The 24,155-nt window shown below is 48.1% G+C and overlaps 1 protein-coding gene and 1 long non-coding RNA gene across 44 annotated transcripts in view; one reads left to right on the top strand and one right to left on the bottom strand.

The window, feature by feature from the left end:
* SPTAN1 (spectrin alpha, non-erythrocytic 1) overlaps window positions 1-24,155 on the bottom strand; it is a 64,828-nt gene that overhangs the window by 7,204 nt on the left and 33,469 nt on the right. For 12 of the 43 annotated variants that reach the window (XM_023629046.2, XM_023629041.2, XM_070251530.1 and 9 more), the window contains 22 exons: window positions 22,624-22,728; window positions 22,161-22,184; window positions 21,569-21,604; window positions 19,602-19,649; window positions 18,755-18,846; window positions 18,292-18,436; window positions 18,011-18,192; window positions 15,392-15,491; window positions 15,029-15,226; window positions 14,785-14,931; window positions 13,958-14,061; window positions 13,689-13,851; window positions 13,288-13,302; window positions 10,946-11,077; window positions 10,552-10,689; window positions 9,234-9,338; window positions 6,503-6,711; window positions 5,254-5,374; window positions 4,911-5,032; window positions 4,192-4,324; window positions 2,143-2,241; window positions 601-760 (listed from right to left, as the gene is read on the bottom strand). In XM_023629046.2, the coding sequence (XP_023484814.1) occupies window positions 601-760; window positions 2,143-2,241; window positions 4,192-4,324; window positions 4,911-5,032; window positions 5,254-5,374; window positions 6,503-6,711; window positions 9,234-9,338; window positions 10,552-10,689; window positions 10,946-11,077; window positions 13,288-13,302; window positions 13,689-13,851; window positions 13,958-14,061; window positions 14,785-14,931; window positions 15,029-15,226; window positions 15,392-15,491; window positions 18,011-18,192; window positions 18,292-18,436; window positions 18,755-18,846; window positions 19,602-19,649; window positions 21,569-21,604; window positions 22,161-22,184; window positions 22,624-22,728 (2,578 nt within the window). The remainder of the gene's footprint in view (window positions 1-600; window positions 761-2,142; window positions 2,242-4,191; window positions 4,325-4,910; window positions 5,033-5,253; window positions 5,375-6,502; window positions 6,712-9,233; window positions 9,339-10,551; window positions 10,690-10,945; window positions 11,078-13,287; window positions 13,303-13,688; window positions 13,852-13,957; window positions 14,062-14,784; window positions 14,932-15,028; window positions 15,227-15,391; window positions 15,492-18,010; window positions 18,193-18,291; window positions 18,437-18,754; window positions 18,847-19,601; window positions 19,650-21,568; window positions 21,605-22,160; window positions 22,185-22,623; window positions 22,729-24,155) is intronic. The other 31 variants (XM_070251532.1, XM_023629048.2, XM_070251546.1 and 28 more) reach the window with 3 other exon arrangements.
* LOC138920798 (uncharacterized) lies at window positions 759-3,682 on the top strand. Its single transcript, XR_011432603.1, has 2 exons — window positions 759-907; window positions 1,455-3,682. It is a non-coding gene; the product is annotated as an uncharacterized lncRNA (long non-coding RNA).

Genomic DNA, 24,155 nt, shown 5'->3' with positions numbered 1-24,155 from the left:
GGGAAATATAACCCCCCTTGTGCGTGCAGTGAGACAAATTAAAAAGAAAACCAAGGTACAGTATTATCGTGTTTACGTTTGAACTCCACTGTTCCTAACAGCAGCCTCTGAACCCACAGGAGCTGGCTCCTCCCCGCACCCCAGGCTCACGGTCTCCATCTGTGCCATGGAGAGATGTGCTTCAGTTGCTACTCATGTGACAGCAGTTACCAAAGTCACATGGGTCCTGAAATCAGAATCCAGTTCCTCCTCGCCCGGGAGCTGGACCGCAGCCTCAACCTGGGCGGCCAGGGGACAGTGCCGACGCAGGCTAGTGGCTACTAGTGTACCCATTTTCTTCGTGGTGTGGCGTCTACTGCTTCTTTCAGCATCTAAGGGCCTTTGTTTAGCTGAGCCCCGCGCTGGCCCAGTGCCGGCAGCGCTGAGGCCCCGGCTCTCTGGCCTGCCCTGGTGGCGGGTTCTCTGATATGCCTGCATTTGATTGGTTTCTTCTCTGTAGAAGAAAACCAACTGCACAGGAAGCTGTCAAGCTGTGGCTCCAGAACAATCTTCCCGGCCCGGGAGGGTAAGAAACTTGGGACTCGCCGAGACAGCGCTTACCGATCCAGGACTCCACCACGTCAGCCTTCCAGTTGAACTGGAGGAAGGCTGAGTTCTCGTCAAGCTTCGCCTTCCTCTGGGAGGCAGCCTTCTCCAGGTCTGACACCTTCCCATTCAAGCACTTCATCTTTGAAGAGATGTTCTCCTCATGGTGATTGTTCTAGGCCACGGAGAGAAGGCATGCTCTGGTCAGCCTCACCTCCTGCTGCAGTCACCTGCCCTGCAGCTGCCCTGCCTGGGAAGGCTCTCAATTTCTGCAAGATGGGCCGTGGACTCCCCTGGCCACCGCCAGGGGAAGGAACAACGGGTAAGCTTCTCTAAGAGCAACACAGAGCAAGCCTTACAAAATGAAAACCCTTGTCTTAAAAAGAGGAATAACGGCAATTCCACGGATAGGAATTAATCTAAACAAATAATGAATAATGTGCTTAAGTGTTAAGTTACAATGATGCAATCATTAGCATTATTTTTGACAGCAAAAATTGGAAAAAGCCTAAACAATTATCACTTAAATAAAATACTATATATCCAAAGAATGGCTAGGATACATAGGCTGAAGAATATTCACAAACTAGCCGTCTCACTGGTTTTAAGAATAGAGCGTTACCCAGGCGTGCGTGTGCGCGTGAGGCGAGTCACACACAGGCCTCACTGACGCCTGTACACTGTGTGTCCAGCAAGTGGGCTCATCTTAGTTTATTTGTCCACAAGAGCAAAGAAACAAAGCTCTCCCCTGAACATGGATTTTAACTATTGTTACCACCTATGGCCCAAATCTCTAGTCTCAAGGCCAGGATCATTGGTGCAAATTCTGTGATGGAAAGTCTTATTTACTCATTATATGTGTGTGACAGGAAACTAGAGGTGTCAGAAAGCGTCTTGTGGTGACCAGCCCGTGACGAGCGGACCGATACATTTAGTCTGAACTTCCTACGTTAGTGACTGGACTTAAGTGCTGGTGAGAAAGCGCCAAGAGCCTTATTATTCGTTTTCTCCTGAAAGGGCTGTTGGAACAAAACAGACCTGGTGACTTTGACAGGTGCCTCTCTAACATCCTGTAGAGCAGCCAGGTTTTGTGTGATCCATGAAACAGGGCTCTTGTTTATCTAATGGGCATCTCACGTGGACAGACTGCGCCTGGAGGGTCAGGCGTGCAGCTCTTACTGTGGCCGTCTCTGCCAGCTTTATGGCGTCTACTATGACTGCTGTCCGTACTGTCTACTACCTCTGTAAAGAGCTGTATTACCTGGGAAATAAGCTAAGAGAGCAGCCATGGGGGGCGCCAGTGTCACAGAAGGACCAGCAGGGGTTCTCTGCTTCATCAAGGCAGAAAAAATAAACGCTGCAGATTAACTTGACTAACCGGCTTCAAGAAGCGGGAAATACCCAACTAATCACGTGACTGTCCTCCTCCTTACGACACCCACGAACCGACTGCTACCGGACCCCATGTGGCCTCTGTGGGGTGCGTGCGGCAGCTGTGGCACCGCCTGCGGCGTCCCGGAGCCGGAAAGGAGGGTCTGACCAGTGGGCCAGGCTCACCTTCTTAACAAGGTCTTGTCCGTTGGTGCAGACGTCGTTCACCCGGTCCTTGTGGACAGTGAAGTCTGTCTCGAAAGCTTCGTGTTTCTTCAGTAAGCCCTGGAGTGGAAGCAGCAAGGCCAGCAACTGAGAGCCCGGCATGTGCCCTGTGTGCCAGGTCCAGGGGACAGTGGGGAACAGAACCAGAAAGTCCCTGCCCTCACACGCGTCACATTCCAGCTGGGACTAAGACAACAGACAGGGACGGACACAAGCAGGTAATCGTCAGGGAGTAGAAGCAGCGTGCAGCGAGGGTAAGCGGCAGCAGGTGGGCGTGAGAAGCGCGGTCGGGGAGCCCTTTCTGAGGGGTTGGCGCCCGCTAGCCAACCTGTAGCGCCCCTCTTCCCCTCCAGAAGACCACAGCGTGAACGCACAGCAAGCTGAAGATGAACACCCACACAACAATCCGAGCACATCTCCTATGGGACTTGCAAGTCTCGTCTTTTCCTCGGTATGGCTGACGCTCTGGAGACGACGCCCTTTGTGCTCGCTTCCAGGGGACTCACTCACCCCATCTAAATTCGACTAAACCACCCAGAGCTGCTGAACGGATGCTCACTGTGGGGAAGTGGCTCAGGGGCTACCCTGACTCTTGGAATGCAACTCTGCTTCCACAGCTGGTGGCACGGTTCAGGAACGTGTGACCACAGTGTGTAGCTCCTGCTATCAAGAGGGGAGTCTACTGACCCACCCTGGGACCCGGGGCTGCCTTGTGACTGCTCTGACAATGGAAGGCAGCAAGGACGATGTTGTGTAACACCTGCCACTAGGCCGTATGACCCCTTGCAGCCTCTGCCTTTACCTCTGAGGGCTGGTCTAGCCTCCGGAGGAGGGGAGGGGACCTGAGACGTCCCAGGTGCCAGCGCACAAGTGACGCCCTCCAGCTCAGTGCAGCTGTGTGAGGATCCCATGGGAAAGCAGCAGAGGGAAGGCCTGTCCACTCACAGACTCATGGGAAGTAAACTGCTGCTGGCTTCAGGGCTTTTACACAGCAGCAGTTACCCAATGTACTCAGGGAGCCCCTTAAGGACTGAATTCTGTCCCCCAAAGGATATGATGAAGTCCTAACACCCAGCACCTAGGAATGTGGAAATAAGGTTTCTGTGGAAGTAATCAAGTCAAGATGAGGTCATTAGGGTGGGCCCTAATCCAATATGATTTGAGTCCTATAAGAGGAGAGAAATTTAGGGCCGGCCCTGCGGCCGAGCAGTTAAGTTCACACGCTCCGCTTTGCAGCCCAGGATTTCACCAGTTTGAATCCTGGGTGTGGACACGGCACCACTCGTCGGCCCACACTGAGGTGGTGTCTCACACACCACAACTAGAAGAACCCACAACTGAAAAAAATAGACAACTGTGTAACTGGGGGAATTTGGGGAGAAAAAGCAGACAAAAAAAAAAGATTGGCAACAGTCGTTAGCTCAGGTGCCAATCTTTAAAAAAAAAAAAAAAAAAAGGAGAGAAATTTGGACACAGAAACACCAGAGAGAAGACATGGGAAGACACAGCCACGGAGGGAGACAGCCACGTGCAGAGAGGCCGAGCCTGGATTCATGCTGCCACAAGCCTAGGAACGCCTGGGGCCGCCGGAAGCTGAAGACACAGGAAGGTCCTCCCCTAGAAGTGTCAGAGAGCAAGGCCATGTCTACACCTTGATTTCAGGCTTCTAGCCTCCGGAAGTGTAAGAAAGCAAATTTCTGCTGTTTGAAGACACCCAGTTGGTAGTACGTGGTTACAGCAGCCACAGGAAACGAACACAGTGCTAGTACCCTGCGGGAACGACGCGGCTGACTGACAATGGGCTCCCCAGCGGGGCGGACGAAGTCATGCCAACTTTGTCTACAGAGGGTACCGTCTCTGGCAAGAGATCTTGAGGGCTACAGTCAACCCGCCAGATCCTGAGTGAGCCCTGTGTGCTCGCCGGTAAGGCAAGGTCACAGAACAAACCAGGCAACGGGAACCAGCAGGCAGCTGCGAAGACAGAAAGCAGGGGCGCCCTCAGTCTCTGACCTGGATGGCAGCCAGAGTGTCTCCGTAGTCCTCGCTGGCCACCAGGGTCATCTTCTCATTGATCCAGGCTTCCTCCTCTTCCACGTTGGCTACAAACTGCTGATATTCCAAGGACTCTTCTAGCCGCTGGCCCCTAATTACAGGAGACAGAAAAAACCAGCCACAATCTCCAACTTTGATTCTGATAGTTAACATACGCTTAAAAATAATTCATGACGAGGGCCCGGCCCAGTGTCGCAGCAGTTAAGTGCGCATATTCTGCTTCAGCGGCCCGGGGTTCGCTGGTTTGGATCCCGGCTATGGACATGGCACCGCTTGGCAAAAGCCATGCTGTGGCAGGCATCCCATGTATAAAGTGGAGGAAGATGGGCATGGATGTTAGCTCAGGGCCACTCTTCCTCAGCAAAGAGAGGAGGATTGGCAGTAGTTAGCTCAGGGCTAATCTTCCTCAAAAAAAAAAAGAAAAAAAAATTCATGACGAGTGTGAGATGTGAATGGTTCAATCAAACCTCCTGCATAATACAAAGTAGGAATAGTGTTGTTCAAACATGAGACTCTGCAACCAGGTGCTTGGTCAGAGGTGGCCCTGAAGCCAGCCGACTGTGACACTTGCACACCCAAGGAAAGTTTTCAGGGGGTGGCAGGAAGCTCTGAGCCTGGCCTCAGGGGCAGGCCTTCCCCATTGTACCCAAAGCGGGACGCGTGCTCTGCCCGCTCACCGAGCTGCAGCCAGCTGCTTCAGCTCTTTCCAGTGCTCCACAAACTGCGCCAGACGCTGCTGAATCTCCTCCTTCCCAATGGTGTTGTCATCAGAAAGCTTCTTTCCAGTGTCCAGGACACCCTGACAAGTAAGAATGATTTGATCAACAACTATCACCTGCTTCTAGACGCTTCCATGAAAAGCCTCAACATCAGATTCAGAGCTTCTCCCTCCCAGTCTGGGACGAGGGGTCACAAACACTGGAGAGACTCTGGTGAAATGAATAAAAGCAAAGGATCTCTTTGATGTCGCCTGGGCCCCATCCCTCCCCACTGCCCTCAGCGGGAAGAGGCCCTCCTCACCTGGATAGCAGGCTCGTGCGCAGCCAGTTCTGCCTCCAGCCGTTTGTGCTTCTTCCTCAGGTTCTGGACGCCGGTCAGGTCTCGGCCATAGTCCTCAGAGCTCACCAGCAGCTTCTTCTCCCTGGACCACACAGGCAGTGAGTCAGGCTCTGCACTTTGTGTTTTCAGCTGGGGATGTTTGATCGAAACAGCTCTGACATTTACAGAGCCTATGATGTCCTTCACCTGCGTCTCCCAGTCTCTCCAGGAAAACCTCTGCCTCTTCTGGGAAACAAAAGCTTCTATTCCCCAAACGCACAGTGTCCACGCATGTCTCTCTCAGCACCTACTGTGTCTGATCTGCAGAGGGTTGGGGTGCGCTGGAGAACAAGGAGGTGCCACTAGTGTGTCCCTTATCAATCCTACTTGATCAAGAACGTACTTCCATGTACTATAAAAATATTGAGCTAAATATTTTTTTAAAGAAGTGAGGAATGAAGAAAGGATTTTGTCCCTAAAAAAGGTCTGTTTTGGGGCCGGCCCCGTGGCCGAGTGGTTTAGTTCGAGCGCTCTGCTTTGGTGGCCCGGGATTTCACCAGTTCGAATCCTGGGCGTGGACATGGCACTGCTCATCAGGCCATGCTGAGGCGGTGTCCCACACAGCACAACTAGAAAGACCCACAACTAAAATATACAACCATGTACTGAGGGGCTTTGGAAGAAAAAGGAAAAGTAAAATCTTAAAAAAAAATAGTAATCGTTAAAAAAAAAACACCACACCCAGTCTGTTTACATGCTACATCAACTGGAAAAGGCTGACTGCAATTTTGGGGGGAGGGGTGATTAAAAAAACAGCTCTCTGTGCTCCAAGCAGCAGTGTGCCATAGGATCAGTCTTTCCTGGATATGAACTCACTAACTGCCCCTGCGATCTAAGGGCAAGATCTAGATAAGACTTAGGATAACTGCCAGGCTTCACTACCATTTTGGAGGCCATCGCTGATCATTATCACCACACAGCTGGATCCCAGGAGAAGAGACAGGATCCCACGGTGCGTGTGTGCAGAGTCGGGACCCAGCCCAGCACACTGCTGAGCCCACACCCTTTCTGCCACACTTTCCTGTCTCCCACACAATCCAGGAGAGACTGAAACCTCCTGGCCAGGCGCCCTGAACCTCCTGACTCTCTTTCAGTGCACCGTCCCTAGCGCCTGCCCCTGAAGGTTCAAGGCGCGTCCCAGAGGATGAGGTGAGATCCCAGGAGCACCTACTTGATCCAGGACTCCTCATCATCCATGTCCCTGAAGAACTGGTGCAGGCGATGGGATTCATTCAGCTTGGCTCGCCGGGAGGCTGCCATGCTCTTGATCTTCTGGAAACGACCATTGATGGTGTCCCGCTTGTCCTTCACTTGGGAGGTGTCAAAGGCACTGCTGGTCATCAGGCTGTCTGCCTGGCTGTTCAGGTCCTTCAGGCGATCCTGGGGCAGAGGACATAACGAGAGGAGTCAGAAATCTGGGTCTCCCATGAATATCTGCTTGAAAATAAGAATGTAGGAATTCCTCATTGACAGGGTGGTTCAATATTTATTCGTGTGGAGTGCTGACATTCTCAAAGTGTGGTATGTAGACCGCTGAGGTCTATGAGGTCAGAACTGTTTTTACAAGAACACAAAAACATCATCTGCCTTTTGCACTGTGTGGACATTTGCACTGATGGTGCAAACACAATGAGGGGAATGCTGAGGCCTTAGGCTCAAGGCAGTGGTACCTGCACCAGCAGAAATCCGATTCTTTCCTGCCATGCACTTGCAGTAAAAAATGCTTTTTCACTTGAGAATATCCCTAAAAAAGCAGCAAAAGCTGATAATTTTATTAAATATTCTTCATTAAGAATATGTCATTTTAGGGGCTGCCCTCGTGGCACAGCAGTTAAGTTCACACGTTCCGCTTCGGCGGCCCAGGGTTCACCGGTTCAGATGCCAGGGGTGGACATGGCACCGCTTGGCAAGCCATGCTGCGGCAGGCGTCCCACATATAAAGTAGAGGAAGATGGGCATGGATGTGAGCTCAGGGCCAGTCTTCCTCAGCAAAAAGAGGAGGATTGGCAGCAGATGTTAGCTCAGGGCTAATCTTCCTCAAAAAAATAAAAAATAAAAAAAAAAAGAGAACATGTCATTTTAATACCGTATGTGTAGTTCCCGTTTCGTCACACACAACCCTTCTGCTGCACACTCCAGTGCAGTGACCGGCTTGAGGAAAGCCCCGCGGGGAGCCGAGCCAGCCGCTCTGCAAGGACCACTGTGGTCACTTGACAGAACCAACAGACAACTGGGATTGTTCAGACTTCAATATCGGCAAATATTCTGTCAAGAATAAAGTGAACCTGTCACTTTAAAGAAAACGGAGTTTGCTGCTAAGGATAAAATTCAAACTTTCATGAGAAAACTACACTTTTGGATAATTTGCACTAACCCCTACGAGTTGACAGCTTTCCAATATGTACGTAAAGATCACTGTGTTGAGACTGGTTGGGATGTTAATGAATGTGACGATATAATGAAATGAGTCACTATTTAAAAGATCTACATAACTCAGCACACCAGTACTTTCCAAATGATTCTGTAACATCATGCATAGGTAAAAAAGATCCATTCAAAGTCTAAACGGACCAGTGGATTTTAATATAAAACAGTACGAAAAACTGAGTGACAGGGTTTCAGTGTCCACTGTGCAACTAACTTTTAAGAAATGAGCAGTTACTGAGATTGGTGTAGTATCCCGCGTTCAACATTAATTACCTGAATTAAAATACCACTCCATTCTCTAAGTACCTGTGTGAGGCTGTGTTTTCATTGTGTGCAACACTCCACAACAAACTGAATTCAGAGCGTCTGTGAGAATCCAACTGTCTTCTATTAAGTTGGGCATTCAAGAAATGTGCAAAATTACAACCAATGCCACTCTTCTAGCTACGTTTTTGTTTTTAGAAAAATACAGTTATTATTCATTTAAAAAGTTACTTACGTTAATAATTTCTAATGGGCTTATTATTTTAAATGAAATAATAAACTTTTTGTCAGTTTTCTCAACTTTCTTACTTTGAAATAATTATAGATTCATGAGAAGTTGCAAAAATAGTATAGGTTCCATGTACCCTTCACCCAGTTCCTCCCAACTGTCGCATTTTTCACAGCACAATATCAAAACCGGGAAACTGACACTGGTACAGTCAACCCACAGACCTTATTCAGAGTTCACCAATTTTATACGCATCGTTTCTGTGCCTCTATGAGTGTATGTATGTAGTTCTGGGCAATTATCATGTGTAGATTTGTGTAACTATTGCCAAATCAAGACACAGATATTGTTCTGCCAGCACAAGGAACTTCCTTCTACTTTTAGGGTTGCTCGCCCACCCCCATTCGGAGGCCCAGGGCAACTACTAATTTGCTCTCCATCTCTATAATTTGTCATTTTGAGAATGTTACATAAATGGGGACAGTATGTAACCTCTTGAGATTTTTTTTAAATATAACTTTTAAGATTTATTTTTATTTTTTTGAGGAAGATTAGCCCTGAGCTAACGTCTGCTGCCAATCCTCCTCTTTTTGCTGAGGAAGACTGGCCCTGAGTTCACATCCGTGCTCATCTTCCTCTACTTTACATGTGGGATGCCTACCACAGCATGGCTTTTGCCAAGCGGCGCCATGTCCATACCCACGATCCAAACTGGTGAACCCCGGGCTGCCGAAGAGGAATGCGTGAACTTGATCACTGTGCCAACGGGCCGGCCCCCTAAGATTTATTTTTTAATAATGGTGAACACTGATAGATAAAACCCACATAATAAACTCTTTTAGTTACATAATGTTAGTTTCTCACAATGTTTGAGAACCTTGGCAGTAAGTGACAGACGTCGCTCTCCTCCAATGCGCTGGATCTCCTCAAGAGTTGTGCACAGCCATGCCCCAATGCAGCCTGGCTGCCTCCCCCAGCTCACCTCATGGGCAGATATATCTGCCTCCAGCAGCTGATGTTTTTTTAGCAGGTTATTCACAGAAGCCAGGTCTTTGCCGTAATCCTCAGATGCCAGAAGGGCCTCCACCTGGCAATGAAAGACAGAAGGGAAAGGCTACTGCATGGAGCACATTTAGTGTTCTGGGAAATCCCGGAAGCCTGCTTGTAATTCCAGGTCTCTTCTCAATCACATGTTACTAGTGCTATGCCTGCTCAGCTTGTATCAGCCTGCACGGCCTAAGATGCGTTCCTTTGTGTAAATGCAGACTCAAAAGCCTATGAATTTAAATACTACAGCTAAAGGCTGGGTCACTGAGCCTTCACAGTGGTACGCTGGCAAAATGCACAGCAATCCCCTTCAAGGGGTCTCCCCAGGGGAAGAACCAGCAGCATGGGCAAAGATTAATACACAAAGAGGTTCATGGCAGCAAAATGTACGCTACCGAAAAGCCGGGACACCTGAATGACCAACAACAGGGGAACGGCTATAAATGACGGCGTAACTCGGTGATGGACTTACGCTGTATTCAGACATTTAGGAAGAACTTTTAGCAACTTGGATAACACTCCCAATATGCACTAATGAAAAATGACGTGTGAAAACACGTATAGAGTAGGTATACAGACAGTGGTGGTTTCTAACAACTTCTATTTCTTCATACTACTTTTCTTTTTAAGGTATGCTTTCTTAGTGAGGAAGATTGGCCCTAACATCTGTTGCCCATCTTCCTCTTGTTTTCCTTTTTTCCTCCCCTAAGCCCCAAGTACACAGTTGTACCTCCTTCTAGTTCTTCTACGTGGGACACTGCCCCAGCAAGGCTTGAGGAGCAGTGCGGATCCACACCCAGGATCCGAACTGGTGAACCCCAGGCTGCCAAAGCAAAGCGCACAAACTTAACCACTACACCACCGGGCCAGACCCTTCATACTTTCTGTACTCTCTAAATCTTCCACAGAGAATGCGTTACCCACTCTGGCTTCCTGACTCTTTGCTATTTGATTTCTATCTAGGCACAGACCCGCTGGAGCTGCCTATCACAGAGACCCCCATAACCTCTTCCTATTTGCATTCCCTACGGAGATGAGCGATCTGTGGTCTAAGTCTCATCAAAGATAAGCTCTCTCTTCTCTAAGTGTTCATTCTGTCTGCTGATGAATCCCTAACGGCACACAACTCCCATTTGATAATGGTTTCTGTTGAAAGGGGCATTGGGAAAGCCCTGCTCTTTCATGGTTTGGGGCCTGTTGCCCCAGTGACTAGAAGTCCTCCAATGGTGGGAAGGGAAACCACTGGGCATTACCTCAGAAAGCCAGAAGTCAAAGTCCTTGATTCCGGTGTTAAAGTTCTGCTGCTTGTTGGCTTCTTTCAGTTTTTGGCTCTTTTCAGCTGACTTCTGTACCAGAAACTGCCACTGGTCAGCTAAGGCAGCCAGCCGGGCCTGGGGAAGAGAAGGGGGCCATTAGAGATGGGGAAATCCAAGCAGAAGTCCCTCTCCTGAGGCTGATGTGACACACTCTGAGAGGAGAATGGACAGCACTCACAGGAGCCACTCTCACTGCATTCCCCATCTGTATTGCCGCCAACAGCCTTCTCATCTCTTTATCTCAAAGTCAGTAGCAGGTTGACAGTAACACGCTAACACTCAAATCCAAGCCCCGCTTCTCGGGCCGGGAGGAGGGGCTGGTGGACCATACCTTGACAGCATCTTCGCTGCCAGCACAGGCCCCACGCTCAATGAGGGAGTTGCCCATGTCAATGACCCCGCGGATCCGGTCAGCATTGGCGTGCAGCTCTGCTTCAAAGGCCTGATGCTTCTGATGCTTGCTCTAAAAATACCAAAAACAACCTGTCAAAACCAGGTCCTACTAGATGACATCCTTTCAGGAAGAAGGGATTCTCAGCAGGGAGGGAGTGGGAGCAAACCTAAAGAACTGGGGGCAAGTTTCAACCTTTTCTTATAGAGAACAATCACAGAATTTGCGTGACTATTGTAGGGGTCAGTCTGTTAGGGAGGGGTTCAGCAGAAGGTCTGGGCCCGGAGAAAGGGAATTTACCGGCCCAGGAGCAGGTGAATTGAGTCAATTCTTAACTCAGCTGGACTCGCTGGCTGGGAGTGAAGTCCTACACAGACACTTTCTAACGTTTTGCAGAAGATGGCAACGGCCAACTGTAGTTTTGAATCCACCTGTACATAATTTCCACCCACGGCTTTCTCCATAGTGGACAAAAGCTCTAAGAAAGAGCACGCACATGGATCTCTCCTCCTCTAAGGCAGCAGTCACTCTGAAGCAATGTGTCTGATGGTCAGGCTGACCCTCTGTCGACAGAGAAGTCTATAGCTGCCGCAGACCTTGGCTTTGCTGGCTTCTCATGGGGCAGCTGCTATTAATCAAAATTCCTGGGTGTCATCTAAAGCCAGGTTTGACTACAGGTGGGGATTTCTCTTTCCTAGGAAAAGAGAGGGCTGGGGGAATAAGGGGATCCGATGCTGGGGCCTGATTGGGTCTTTAGAAATCCACAAAGAAACAGAAGGTGCGAGAACACCACAAGAGACAAGCGAGGACATAGCTGTAGCACAATTCTGGGTGAGAAATGCAGGGTTTCAGGGGAGAGTGTTATTTGGGGGAAAAGAACGGAAAGGAAAAAGCAGTACAGCTGGGGAGGGGTTCTGCATCACATGTTTCATTTCAGGGGCAGCAACCGGGAAAGGATGGAGCCGCATGGCTGGGAGACAGCGCTAACGTAAAGTGCCCTTCTTACTAACACACTCTGACGCCTGAGCCCAATCACAGGAACACGGGTCTCAAATACCCACAAATCCTGACAAAAGCTCAACTCCCTTTTTTCTGATCACTGTTTGATTCAAATACCATCTATGCTTTTTTTTTTTTCTGCTTTTTCTCCTCAAATCCCCCAGTACACAGTTGTATATTTTAGTTGTGGGTCTTCTAGTTGTGGCATGTGGGACGCCATCTCTACAGAAGAACCTCAACACGGCCTGATGAGTGGTGCCATGTCTGTGCCCAGGATCCGGACTGGTGAAACCCTGGGCCGGCCAAAGTTGAGAGTGCGAACTTCACCACTTGGCCACGGGGCTGGCCCCAATACCATCTATTCTATTTCTTCATTTCTTCCATCCATTTAAGCAATTTCTTTCTTTTTAACTGAGTCACTTCTCTCATATGCTTTTTTTTTTCTTTTTTTAAAGATTGGCAATAGATGTTAGCTGAGGCCCAATCTTCCTCTTTTTTTCTTCTTCTCCCCAAAGCCCTGCAGTACATAGTTGTAGGTCCTTCTGGTTGTGCTATGTGGGATGCCGCCTCAGCATGGCTTGATGAGCGGTGCCAGGTCTGTTCCCAGGATCTGAACTGGTGAAACTCTGGGCTGCCAAAGCAGAGTGCATGAACTTAACCACTTGGCCACAGGGCCCACCCCCATTTAAGCAACTTCTGAGCTACATTTTGACTGAAAAGCCCCTTCCACTACCCCTTGGATAACGTCCACTTTTCTCTTGACATCTCAGCCCTGGTTCCTCTTACATCTGGAAGCAGATCACCTGCCTCTCTGTGGGTCTCTAGCTGTCCCTCTCCAGTGAGCAGCACCTCAGGACACCAGGCTGTGTGTGCAATACAACTCTCACACTCCGCCAGTCTCCCTGCCCTAGGCCACCGAGAAGCATGAGCCCACAGCAAGACGAGCCCACGTCCACACCAAAAAAGCTGGTCATTTCATTTATTGAAAGGACCTCTAGAAAGAAAACAGTCAACTACTGCCCCCCAAATCAAACATTGTGCAGAATTTGCCTACGTGATAAACTGGAGCAGGGAGGGGAGTGAAGGGTTGCAGGCTAATTACAACAGAGAAAGCCACATCCCACAGGCGCACTTGAATGGAGTGTGATGGACGATTAGAAATGAAGAGGATGGATGAAGAGACACCAGCAGACTGTGTGACCACAATAACAAGAATCTCTACAGAAGAACACAAACACTGGAGCTCATTTAACCAAAACTCTTTAAAAAAATAAAAAACTTACCAGCAGCTTGGAAAGCTACAAAAATAGATTAAAATAACAAAAGTTCAGTACACTGATGTGAATACAGGTATCGGCTCTTACACAGAAACTCATTTTGCTGTCATACTTCCCCTGGGAAGCTCAGCGTTTGGGGACAGCAAATAGAAGGGGGGCGGTCCTCAGACTTCTTTCAGAGCAGACATGGTTTCAACAGAGACAAATGAGGACAGGAGCTTTTAAGTGGCTCTGACAATTTGGTGGGACTTTCTCCACTTAGCTTACTAAAACAATTTTCACTGGCTGCACCATGGGTACAAGGAAGTCGTCTTACAGATACGTCCCCCTTAAGATGCCTAATTTAACAACACCTGCTCCATGTCACAGGCTACTTCAGAGATAAACAGCCGGTCCGTTCAGCTCACCTGGATGTTGGTGGGATCCTTATACGACTCATCACTCGCGGTCTGCAGTTTTTCGCTGATCCAAGCCTCAATCTCGTCCACATCCCGGCTAAACTGCTGCAGGGTTTGCGATTCTCCCAGCTTTGACCTTTTCTCAATCATCTGGGCTTTTAAACGTCGCCACCTGAGAAAGTGAAACCGAGACCAGATGTGAACATCCCTTGGAGTTTGACAGGGCAGAGCTCTCGCACGAGGATAGGTGAGATCTGTCAGCACCAGGAAACACCCACCTGTCCAAAACCTCATTGCGCCGGCTAGAGATGTCACCTTTTGCATAGTGGCCAGCAGCAATGAGCTGGTCAGCGAAGGACTGCAGAGCGGCGATCTTCTCCTCCTGTTGGCAGACAAAGGCGTGAGGTTAAGCTGGGCAGGATGCCCCTGCCTGGCCTCGACTGCAGGTCTTGAGGGAGAATGGTTATTTTGGGTGACTGAGAACTAGCCGGTGACAGGATCGGAATACAGTGACACTTTAGAAGCAGGAGTGTAAAAAGCCAGAAGAAAGCTTGATTTCAATCATTACTAGAGTAGAGTTTAACTCAAGAAGATTCCAGGTCACGCTGGGCTGGGGCAGGGGCTAGAACACCAACAGATGTCAGACAAAATTACCTCAACAGGATCAGGTTGTCAGATTTTCAACAAAACGGTTTGTAAATTGAAGTTTTACATCTTTCTGATCTGTTCATGTTCATGCATTCCCTTACCAACCACAAAATTGTTTTTCTTTCCTTTCACAATACGTTTTTTCCCCTGTGGCATCCCCATTATTAAAACCTCAGAAATACCATAATTTATATAAAAAACCACTTATGTACATATCATTCTTCCCCAAGTATCCAGTATTACTGGAGATAGCACAGTGACTGTGTCACTTCTTTGGGGGAGTCAGCATCAAGCATTTTAATTTGAGGAAGCTGCCAAAGCTCTCCAGCTGAGTTAAGCAAGTCAATGACTCTTTTTACTCCAGTCATTAAGGAAAGAAAGGAGAATAAGCCAACAAAGGGAGAAGACATCAATCTGGAAAAACCTAGATGCGGATTCTACGGTACAAAGGTCTCACCTGGACATTAATTGCTTTGTCAAAGTCCTCGTGTTTTTTGATCAGGGCCTCCACACTGTCCAGGGAGTCTCCTTTGTCTTCGGTATTCAAGAAGGCCTCCCGGGCAGCCATCCAGTTCTCAGCTTGCTCACAGTCTCGATGAAACAGCTAAAGGGGAGAGGGAGGTGAGAAGACGGAGCTTTTGGCAATGAAACACCTGGTCAGACCCCATGGCAAACAGGAAGCTGCTGTCCAGCACACGTACCTGCAGTTCGAGGCACTGATCCAACATCATCCTGCGCTGAACCCAGGCCTTCTCCAGATCCGCACGCTCCTGATCTAGAATATCTAGTTTCTCCTTGATCTCTGGGCTGGCATAGTGCCTATGAGCCAACAGCTGCTGCCCAAACTGCTCAAATGCCTGGAAAGTGCCAGCCCTGGCATCAATTTCTGTCCGGTGCTCCTGCCAAAAGGAGAGAAAGGATTAGGTAACTGGCACAGATGCCCACTCTAATACCAACCACCAAGAGACTCAACAACGGGGCGGGCCGGGCGGGCACAGCGGCGAGGTCCTCCTGGCCCAGCAGAGCAACCATGTTTCTGCCACTCGGCAGGCACGTCTACCCACCTGATGTCGTTCCAGCAAAGCTTCAGCTCCAGTGACATCCTTGGCTAGCTCATCTGAGGACACCAACCCCCGTATTCCATTGATCCAGGACATGAGGTCCCTGGAAACCAGATCCCAGAGCAATAGCTATTACATATCTGGTGAGCATGCCTTCTACCCAGGAAAAGGAAAAACTACATAATTCTTGTCTCAGACGGTTATTTAGGGTTAATCTCAATCTACTGAATGGGGCTAGATCTCTGGGCCAAGTACTCCAAAGCCTTGTCTGTCTTGTTGAGATATTTAAAAAAAAAATCAAGACTTTCTCAGAGGAAAAGCAAATTAGGTTTATAACTAAGGTCTTTTTTTTTTAATTTGTTTTATTTTATTTTTTTAAGGAAGATCAGCCCTGAGCTAACATCTGCAGCCAATCCTCTTTTTGCTGAGAAAGACTGGTCCTGAGCTAACATCCGTGCCCATCTTCCTCTACTTTGTATATGACACGCCTACCACAGCATGGCTTGCCAAGCGGTGCCATGTCCACACCCGGGATGCGAACTGACGAACCACGGGCTGCTGAAGTGGAACCTGCGAACTTAACCGCTGTACCACCGGGCCAGCCCAATAACTAAAATCTTTTAACCTTATGGAATAATAGCTTCTAACAGAGGCAATAGTTATAGTTAAGTTTTTCTTTTTTTTTAAAGATTTTATTTTTTTTTATTTTTTCCTTTTTCTCCCCAAGGCCCCCCGGTGCATAGTTGTATATTCTCCGTTGTGGGTCCTTCTAGTTGTGGTATGTGGGATGCTGCCTCAGCGTGGTTTGATGAGCAGTGCCATGTCTGCGCCCAGGATTTGAACCAACGAAACACTGGGCCGCCTGCAGCAGAGTGCACAAACTTAACCACTCGGCCACGGGGCCAGCCCCATATAGTTTAGTTTCTTAGAGCTTCAAATGAAAATACCTTTCTTTGGGATTAAGCCTTAAAATTCCTGGGTCTATGCATGCATATAACCCAGCATCTTACACATGTCCACACACCAGGGCACAAAAATCAATATGTAAAGCCAGGTGTATGCTTCCTTTTATATAAAACACCCCGAACAGGCAAATCCAGAGAGACAGAGCACATTCGATGCGAGGAGACTGGGGAGTGATTACTTACGGGTATGAGGCGTTCTAGGGTGATGGCAATGTTTCCGAACTAGAGAGAGGTGCTGGTTGTATAACAATGTGAATGCACTAAATGCTACAGAACTACACACTTTAAAATGGCTAATTGTTATGTGACCTTCACCTCAACAAAACCCCAAAAAGCAACAACAACTGGGACCTCCTAGCAGAGGCCTGTGAAGGGGAAAAGCATCACCTGCCTATCCCATCCCAGTAGAGGGAAAGCCCAGTTAAACGGACATACGCATATACACAGGAGTGTGTGTGAGCAAACACCGTTAGCACAAAAACATACAAAAGAAACGTCATCCTGGGGCCGGCCCAGTGGTGTAGCAGTTAAGTTCACACACGCCGTTTCCATGGCCCAGGGTTCACCAGCTGAGATCCCAGGCGCAGACCTACACATAGCACATCAAGCTATGTTGTGGCAGTGTCCCAAATAGAACTAGAGGCACTTACAACTAGGATATACAGCCATGGACTGGGCTTTGGGGAAGAGAAGAAAAGAAGAAATGTTGTCCTAAATGGGCCCTATTAAAGAAGTTACAAATCACCCATTCAGCCTTAAAAAGATTGAGGTCCCAGATTAAGGGACATTCCACATGACAACTGGCCTGGACCCTTCAAAAATGTCAACATCATGAAAGACAAAACACAGAAGGCAGTCAGGTACTGTTCTAGATCAAGGAGACCAGACTGCCAAATGCAATGCTCATTCTCGACTGAATCCTAGATCAATAAATAAGCCCTGACTACAAAACACATATTTGAGACAACTGGAAAAAACGAATACGGACTTAAATATTACTGCATTTGCGTTGGATTTCTTGAGTTTGATAATGAAGATGCAGTTATGTGGGAGAAGGTCCTTGCTCCTAGGACATATGTGCTCAAGTAGTTGAGGTGAAGTGTCACGTATCTGCAACCCACTTTCATGTGATTCAGAAAAACCAAAGGACATATTTACAGATAAAATGAATGTCACAAAAGTTAACTGGCAGCTACAGGTGAAGGGCATCATGGATGTTCAGTTTTAGTCTTTCCATTTCTCTGTAGCCTCGAAATTTTTCAAAATACAAAAGTCCGGGGCTGGTCCCACAGCCCAGTGGTTAAGTTTGCACGCTCCGCTGCAGGCGGCCCAGTGTTTCGTTGGTTCGAATCCTGGGCGCGGACATGGCACTGCTCATCAAACCATGGTGAGGCAGCGTCCCACATGCCACAACTAGAAGGACCCACAACAAAGAATATACAACTATGTACCGGGGGACTTTGGGAAGAAAAAGGAAAAAATAAAAAAAATCTTTAAAAAAAATACAAAAGTCCACGGAAGAGACTAAGGCATATCTATATAAAGTGGAAAATATGTCTAAGGAATATAATATATGGCATTTGGCAAATATCTTCCTAATGAAAACGATCACTACTAAGGCTCTATGCCCTAGAGGAGAGTGGGTGCTGTGCCTTACCGGAAGTCACTGAGGAAGCGCTGCAGGTCGTGCGAGTCGCCCAGCTTGGCCTTGCGTTGGTCCGCACGCTTTCCCAGGCTGCTCCACGCCTGGTTTAACTCGGTGCATTTTTCTTGGAGATCCTCTGCAGACTCAGGATGGGACTGGATCAGACGCTCGGCTGTTTCCCCGAGGGAATTGACCTATGGGAAGAAAGTGGTGAGAAAGCACAAACTAAGGGAGCAGAGGCAGAACATGACACTTGGACAGAAATGTAGAAAGATGACTCTGCGTCCTCCCACCTTGTCGCCGAGAGCTGCAAGGTCCCTCTCAAAGCCCTCATGCTTGCGCTGCAGGGCTTGGACACTGGCCAGATCGTGGCCATAATTGTCTGTGTTCAGAGCCTGGTTCTTCTCTTCAATCCATTCTTTGGTTTCGTCAGCATCTCTACATATGAGACATACGTTCAAGTTAACAAATGCCCAGTATGGCTGCCTTGAGTACAGGACACACACAGGAAAAGTTTACTTGGCTGGCATCTGTACATCTATCAGAGACTGCCACTAATAGCAAAAGAACACACAGTCACTCAGCAGTATTTACTGAGCATCTGCACTGTGTCAGATACAGTCCCAGGCACCAGAGCACAAATACTAACAAGGCCCAGCTGTTACTCAGAGAGCTTAGTTAGCAAATCTGGGGGCTGCTGACGTAAACCCAACAGTCACCTGCTTCTCCCTCTTCCAGCCCCGTGCTGTCCCTCACCTGTGGAATCTCTGCACTTCATGGGCGCTGCCCAAGAGCTGGCTCCGCTCCTCGGCCAGCTGCTGCAGGGACCGCCAACGCTCATTCAGCTCCTGCAGGAGGACAGCAAAGTGTCAGCTCTGAGGCAACCCCTCTTCTGTCAGACCCACACCAGACTCCGGGAAATGGGCCACGAACCAGAGGACTGGTGGCTTAACTTCAAAGGACGGGCTGGGGCATAGATAATTTCCCGTTTCCAACCTTTGTACTTGAGCAAACTACTATGAAACTACATCAAAAGTCCAGAAAGTCAGAACCTCGCCAAAGGGAGCCGTATCTGATGGTGTGAACACCCGACCAACAAGTGACCTGCAGTCACCCTGGAAGCAGCAGGAGGCCGGTGCCACTGGCACCTGCTGAGGGCTGAGTCCCAGAGCCTGCTGCCCGCAAGCGTGGAGCACGGCTGCAGCCCCAGGGCGAGCAGCAGGCCCGAGAGGCGCAGGAGCGCCGCCAGACCTTGTCCTGGAGGAGACAAACCTCCTTAGATGCCAGAAAGAGTGCAACCTTCTCCTGTGAGGAGGCAAGAAAGGCATTCACCGTCTTCTAGACAATATGCTCCTTGCAGCTCCTGGCCATGCTGAAGCTAAAGGAAGACTAACTCTGCTGAGGCCTGGCGAGGTCTTGACTGGGAAAGCCCACCAAGCTGCCTGAGGAGAGCTGGTATCTGCCCAGGGTATCCTCGGACCCGGGAGAGCGACAAGTGCTACAGCTACACAACTCATTTGGACAAGAGTTCTGCTGAAGACAGGAGGAGGACAACAGTGAAAGAAACCAGGGGGAGACAGGGGAGCTGGCCACAGTGTCTTACCTTGATGGAATTAAAGGTGGCCACGGTGTGAACCATCAGGCGAGCGGACTACGTAGGGGAGGAAAGCAGAAAAGCAAAACCAATCAAAGTGTCTGCCAATTACGAGATAGAAATCTGAGATGCAAGAGCCATTAATTAGGTCCCGATTCTCAACCAAAATTATCTTAAAGGCATATTGTCAGGATTCTGAACAGAGAGGCATTAATAAAAGTATCAACCACTAGAAAGTCATGGAGAAACCCAAGTGCACAATCAGGCTCAACTCAATGATTAATTTTACTCATTGAAGAGTGAAAAGAGCGTGGTGAAAACCACAATTAAAATAGCTGGTTGAAGAGGAAAAGACAGCTGAAAGACTAACAATTAGTGTCTTTTTCTTGTCTGTACTACAGGAGAACAGTCCAGAAAACATACTCAATTTAACAAACGCTGGCACCCGAGGCTGTTTAAACAGTAAAGTACACCATTTCATTTCTAATGATGGTTACTGGGCTGTTCTTTTTCAGTGTCCCTTTGAACTAAGGGCAACAGCCTTACCAGACGAAAGAGAAAATAAACCAGTGAATTAGCTTTCTTCTTGTCAACGCAGTTACTTCTAAAAATGAAATGTCACCTGGATCTCAGAGCCCACCTAGTTCTATCCAAAAGCAGCTCTACTTAACACGCATTATGAGGCCCATAATTTTAAGTATGAGAGAAAACGGGGGCCAAGCTTGCATGAGGGAAGGCAGGCTCATTGGATGTTCCTATGATGTGCCCAGGTGACATTTTCAACCATTGTGGGGTGAACAGGGCACACAGGGAAGATACCCACTATCACCAAGCCTTTTCAGAAATAGGAGGTATTGGTGTTTATAAAGTCACATGAAATATGTTTCTGAAAGAATTCTTATGTCACCAGAAAACTCTGTCAGGAGATCAGATAGGTAAGGCTGTTGCCCACTCATGTCACCAATGATCAACTTTTCCCATATAAGAAAAATTAAGATTAGAAAAGAGGAGAAAGCTGAATCAAAGGAAAAATGCACCCTGCCCCAATGTGGAGTGTATTTAATGAGCAAAAGTCAGAGTCAGGAGGGACAGGAGGCCAAAGGAACAGATCCCTCTGGGCCACAGTCCTCACAGCAGGTCAGACAAGACACAGAGCGGGAGAAGTCCCAGAGCAGGAGGGCTGGCGGGGCGCCGCTGGTTTTTAGGTTTCATGCCTCCTTCACGTCTCCGGAAGAGGCACTTTTCTATAGCAGAACTCTGCTCTATCTAACTTGCCTCGGACTCAAGGCCTGGTTCTGAAGAGCTGGGGCAGGAGAAGGATGCTACACTGGGACTTGGGCGACCAGTTCCATAATCGCAGCTGTAAACACTTCACGTAAAAGAGCTCCCCCTGTACTCCTCTCAGAGCTGTGCGCCCCCGGTCAAGCCCCAGCCCTGGATTTGTGTGAAATAACGTCCAGCGTTAGTTGGTAAACATCTCCTGTTCCTCCCTTCACATCTCTCGGAAGGACGTTGGAGCCCTCTAGGAAGCCTTTCTTAGGCCGGAGGAGAAAGTGGGGAGGCAGACGACGAACGGCAAGGTTACTCTTCCATTCTTAGTCGTTTCGTTGTTCACGTCACGTCCTTCTGGACCGCAACCCTCCTGGCGAGACCACGCCTGACACGCCTGACAAGGCAGTGCCACCGCTGCAAAGTATACTCTGGCAGCAACGCGCGTAATAAATGGGGCCTAACTCACCTCGTGCTCAGTATCCGCACGGGGAACACTTGCTTCTGTAAATTAAACCTCACATTTCAAGACAAACTTAAAGACTATGATGCCAGAGTTAAAAAGACAGCAGCCCACATAAGTCCAGAAATGAGCAAAGGCTCAAGGCAAGCCTGAACGCTCACAAAGAGGCACATCAGAAATGGACATAAAATATTTTTGTTCCTGAAAAACCTTTGGAAACAATAATGTGCAAAAGAGTTCTTACCTTCCACGGGGAGGCTGTCTTGGAATCACCTTCATCCTATCCCAAGAAGAAGAAGAAGGAGTTTAGGCAGCCCTGCTACTGAGCACAGACAAGGCAGCACCGGACCTGCCTTTACGTGGCAGGACGGCCACAGAGAACGAGCCAGAACGGCACTCCCCTCTGTGAGTGAGAGCTCAGCACTGCCTGGCAGCAAACCGCAAGGCTGCTGGACGGAATGAAGCAAACAAATAGGAGAGGAAAACTCTAATTTTTTATGCAGTAGAAAACAGAATAAGGAAATCTAATAACACAACTGCCAACTTCTCTTCATGTCATACTCAGAGGATTCTTTGAAAAGGCATAATCAGCAAACCAAAAGGATAGCTGAGGGAGAAGTTTAAGAAACTGGAGAGAGAAAAACTTCTTTGGTCTTTTGGAGAGTGGTGAATAGAAATCAATTCAATTTCTGCTGTTTCTTTCCCACAGATTTTTACACAGAAAAGGCATCTCTGAGGCTCAGGAACAGAAATCCTTAAGGGGCTCTTGACTTCCTAGTCTTCCCAAGATCTAATCCTTCTCAAGTTCAAGTTCCACCGGAGCACCTGGGACTTACCCTGGGCATGGCGCCATACACCTCCTACAAGGAGAGAGGGAAACCGGTTTATTATTAGAGGAAACACACACCTCTCAGTCTACTCATTACTGTCAAACCTGGAGACACAGCAGAGAATTACAAAAAGACAAACAGCCCTGTTGGCCAGAGGAACTTCTTAAAGTCTCCAAGAGAGACCGAATATTCACACGTAAGGCCTTTGAAGGAGTCACAGGTTTATGACTAGTTAAGGGCTACACAAGCATCAGGCATCTTTCCTGACGCTCGGAGGGCACAGAGACAGGAGCTGTTCTCCCTGCTGCTCAAGGTGAGCAGATGGCTTTGGTCACATAGAAGGCCTGGTCTATACTCTGGCCACAACTCGGTGCTATGGTACACTGCTCGCTGGACTATGAAGGACACAGGAAGGAACCAAGTTGCTTCCTTGCGGCGACAGAGCCTCAGCGTGCGATCAGATGCTCACCTGCTGCTGCACCGCCTGCACCTCCTCCGCCATCAGGCCTTCAGACTCCAGGGCTTCAGCCACCTTGTTAATGTCCTTCAGCCGTGACTCATTGGCCTTCAGATCCTTTAAAGCAAAAGGATAACAACTGAAACCCACAAGAGCAATTCAAAGGAGGAGGGAGTCAACAGACACTCATAAACTACGGTTTGAATCTATACATTTCTGTTCAACAGGGAGCCTAGGAATTGGTTTTTCTATTCCTTGACAGTGACCTGAATCAGGAAATCCTGACTGTCACTATCAAGTAAAAAAACGATCGGGTACTAGAAACATTCCGTCTCAAATTTACTTAATTAACTATACTTAGTGAACCATTATTCTGTTTGAACGGAAATTTATTTTTTTAACTTTTCTTTGGGAGAGAAGACATAATGTTTTTAAAATGTGATTAAATTTCAAAGCCAGCCACTGTGAGACAAAAAGCCCCTCACCCATTTTAAGTGGTTGTAAGAATACTTTTAAACTGAGAAATGGATAAACAAAATGGGGTATATGGATACAATGGAGTATCATTCAGCCATAGAAAGTAATGGTTACATGCTACAACAAGGACAAACCTTGAAAACACGCTCACTTAAAGCAGTTATCACAAAAGGTCACATGATATGGTTCTATTCGTACGAAATGTCCAGAATACATAAACCCAGAGACAAAAAGCAGATTAGTGGTTGCCAGGGGCTGGGGAGGGAGAGTGTGAGGACTGATTGCTCAGTGGATATGTGGTCTCCTTTTCAAGTGATAAAAATGTTTTTTTATTATGTTTTTTTTTTGAGGAAGATTAGCCCTGAGCTAACTACTGCCAATCCTCCTCTTTTTGCTGAGGAAGACTGGCCCTGAGGTAACATCCGTGCCCATCTTCCTCTACTTTATACGTGGGACGCCTACCACAGCATGGCTTTTGCCAAGCAGTGCCACGTCTGCACCCAGGATCCAAATCGGCAAACCCCAGGCCACGGAGAAGCGGAATGTGCAAACTTAACCACTGCACCACCAGGCCGGCCCCTAAAGATGTTTTATAATGAGATAAAGATGATGGTTGGACAACATCGTGAATGTACTAGATGCTTCTGAACTGTGCACTTTAAAATGGTTAACTGTATGTTATGTGAATTTTACCCCAATGAAGAACATACTTTTACCTATTTTTATATTTGAGGTTTAAAAACTATCTTAAAACAACAGATAGAGAAAACTGCGTGTATTTCCTTGAAACTAAATCGGTCCAAGAAAAATTTCGATTAAACTCATTTAGAAATAGCTCACAGGGGACCAGCCCAGTGGTGCAATGGTTAAGTCCGCATGTTCTGCTTTGGTGGCCCAGGGTTCGCCAGTTCAGATCCCGGGTGCGGACCTACGGACCACTTGTTAAGCCATGTGTGGCAGGCGTCCCACATATATTAAAAAATACGGGCAAGGATGTTAGCTCAGGGCCAGTCTTCCTCAGCAAAAAGAGGAAGATTGGCAGCAGATGTTAGCTCAGGCCTAATCTT

The sequence above is a fragment of the Equus caballus genome, chromosome 25, assembly GCF_041296265.1.
Source record: "Equus caballus isolate H_3958 breed thoroughbred chromosome 25, TB-T2T, whole genome shotgun sequence".
In the NCBI taxonomy this organism is placed as follows: Eukaryota; Metazoa; Chordata; class Mammalia; order Perissodactyla; family Equidae; genus Equus; species Equus caballus.
This window is presented reverse-complemented; position numbering and strand designations above follow the sequence as displayed.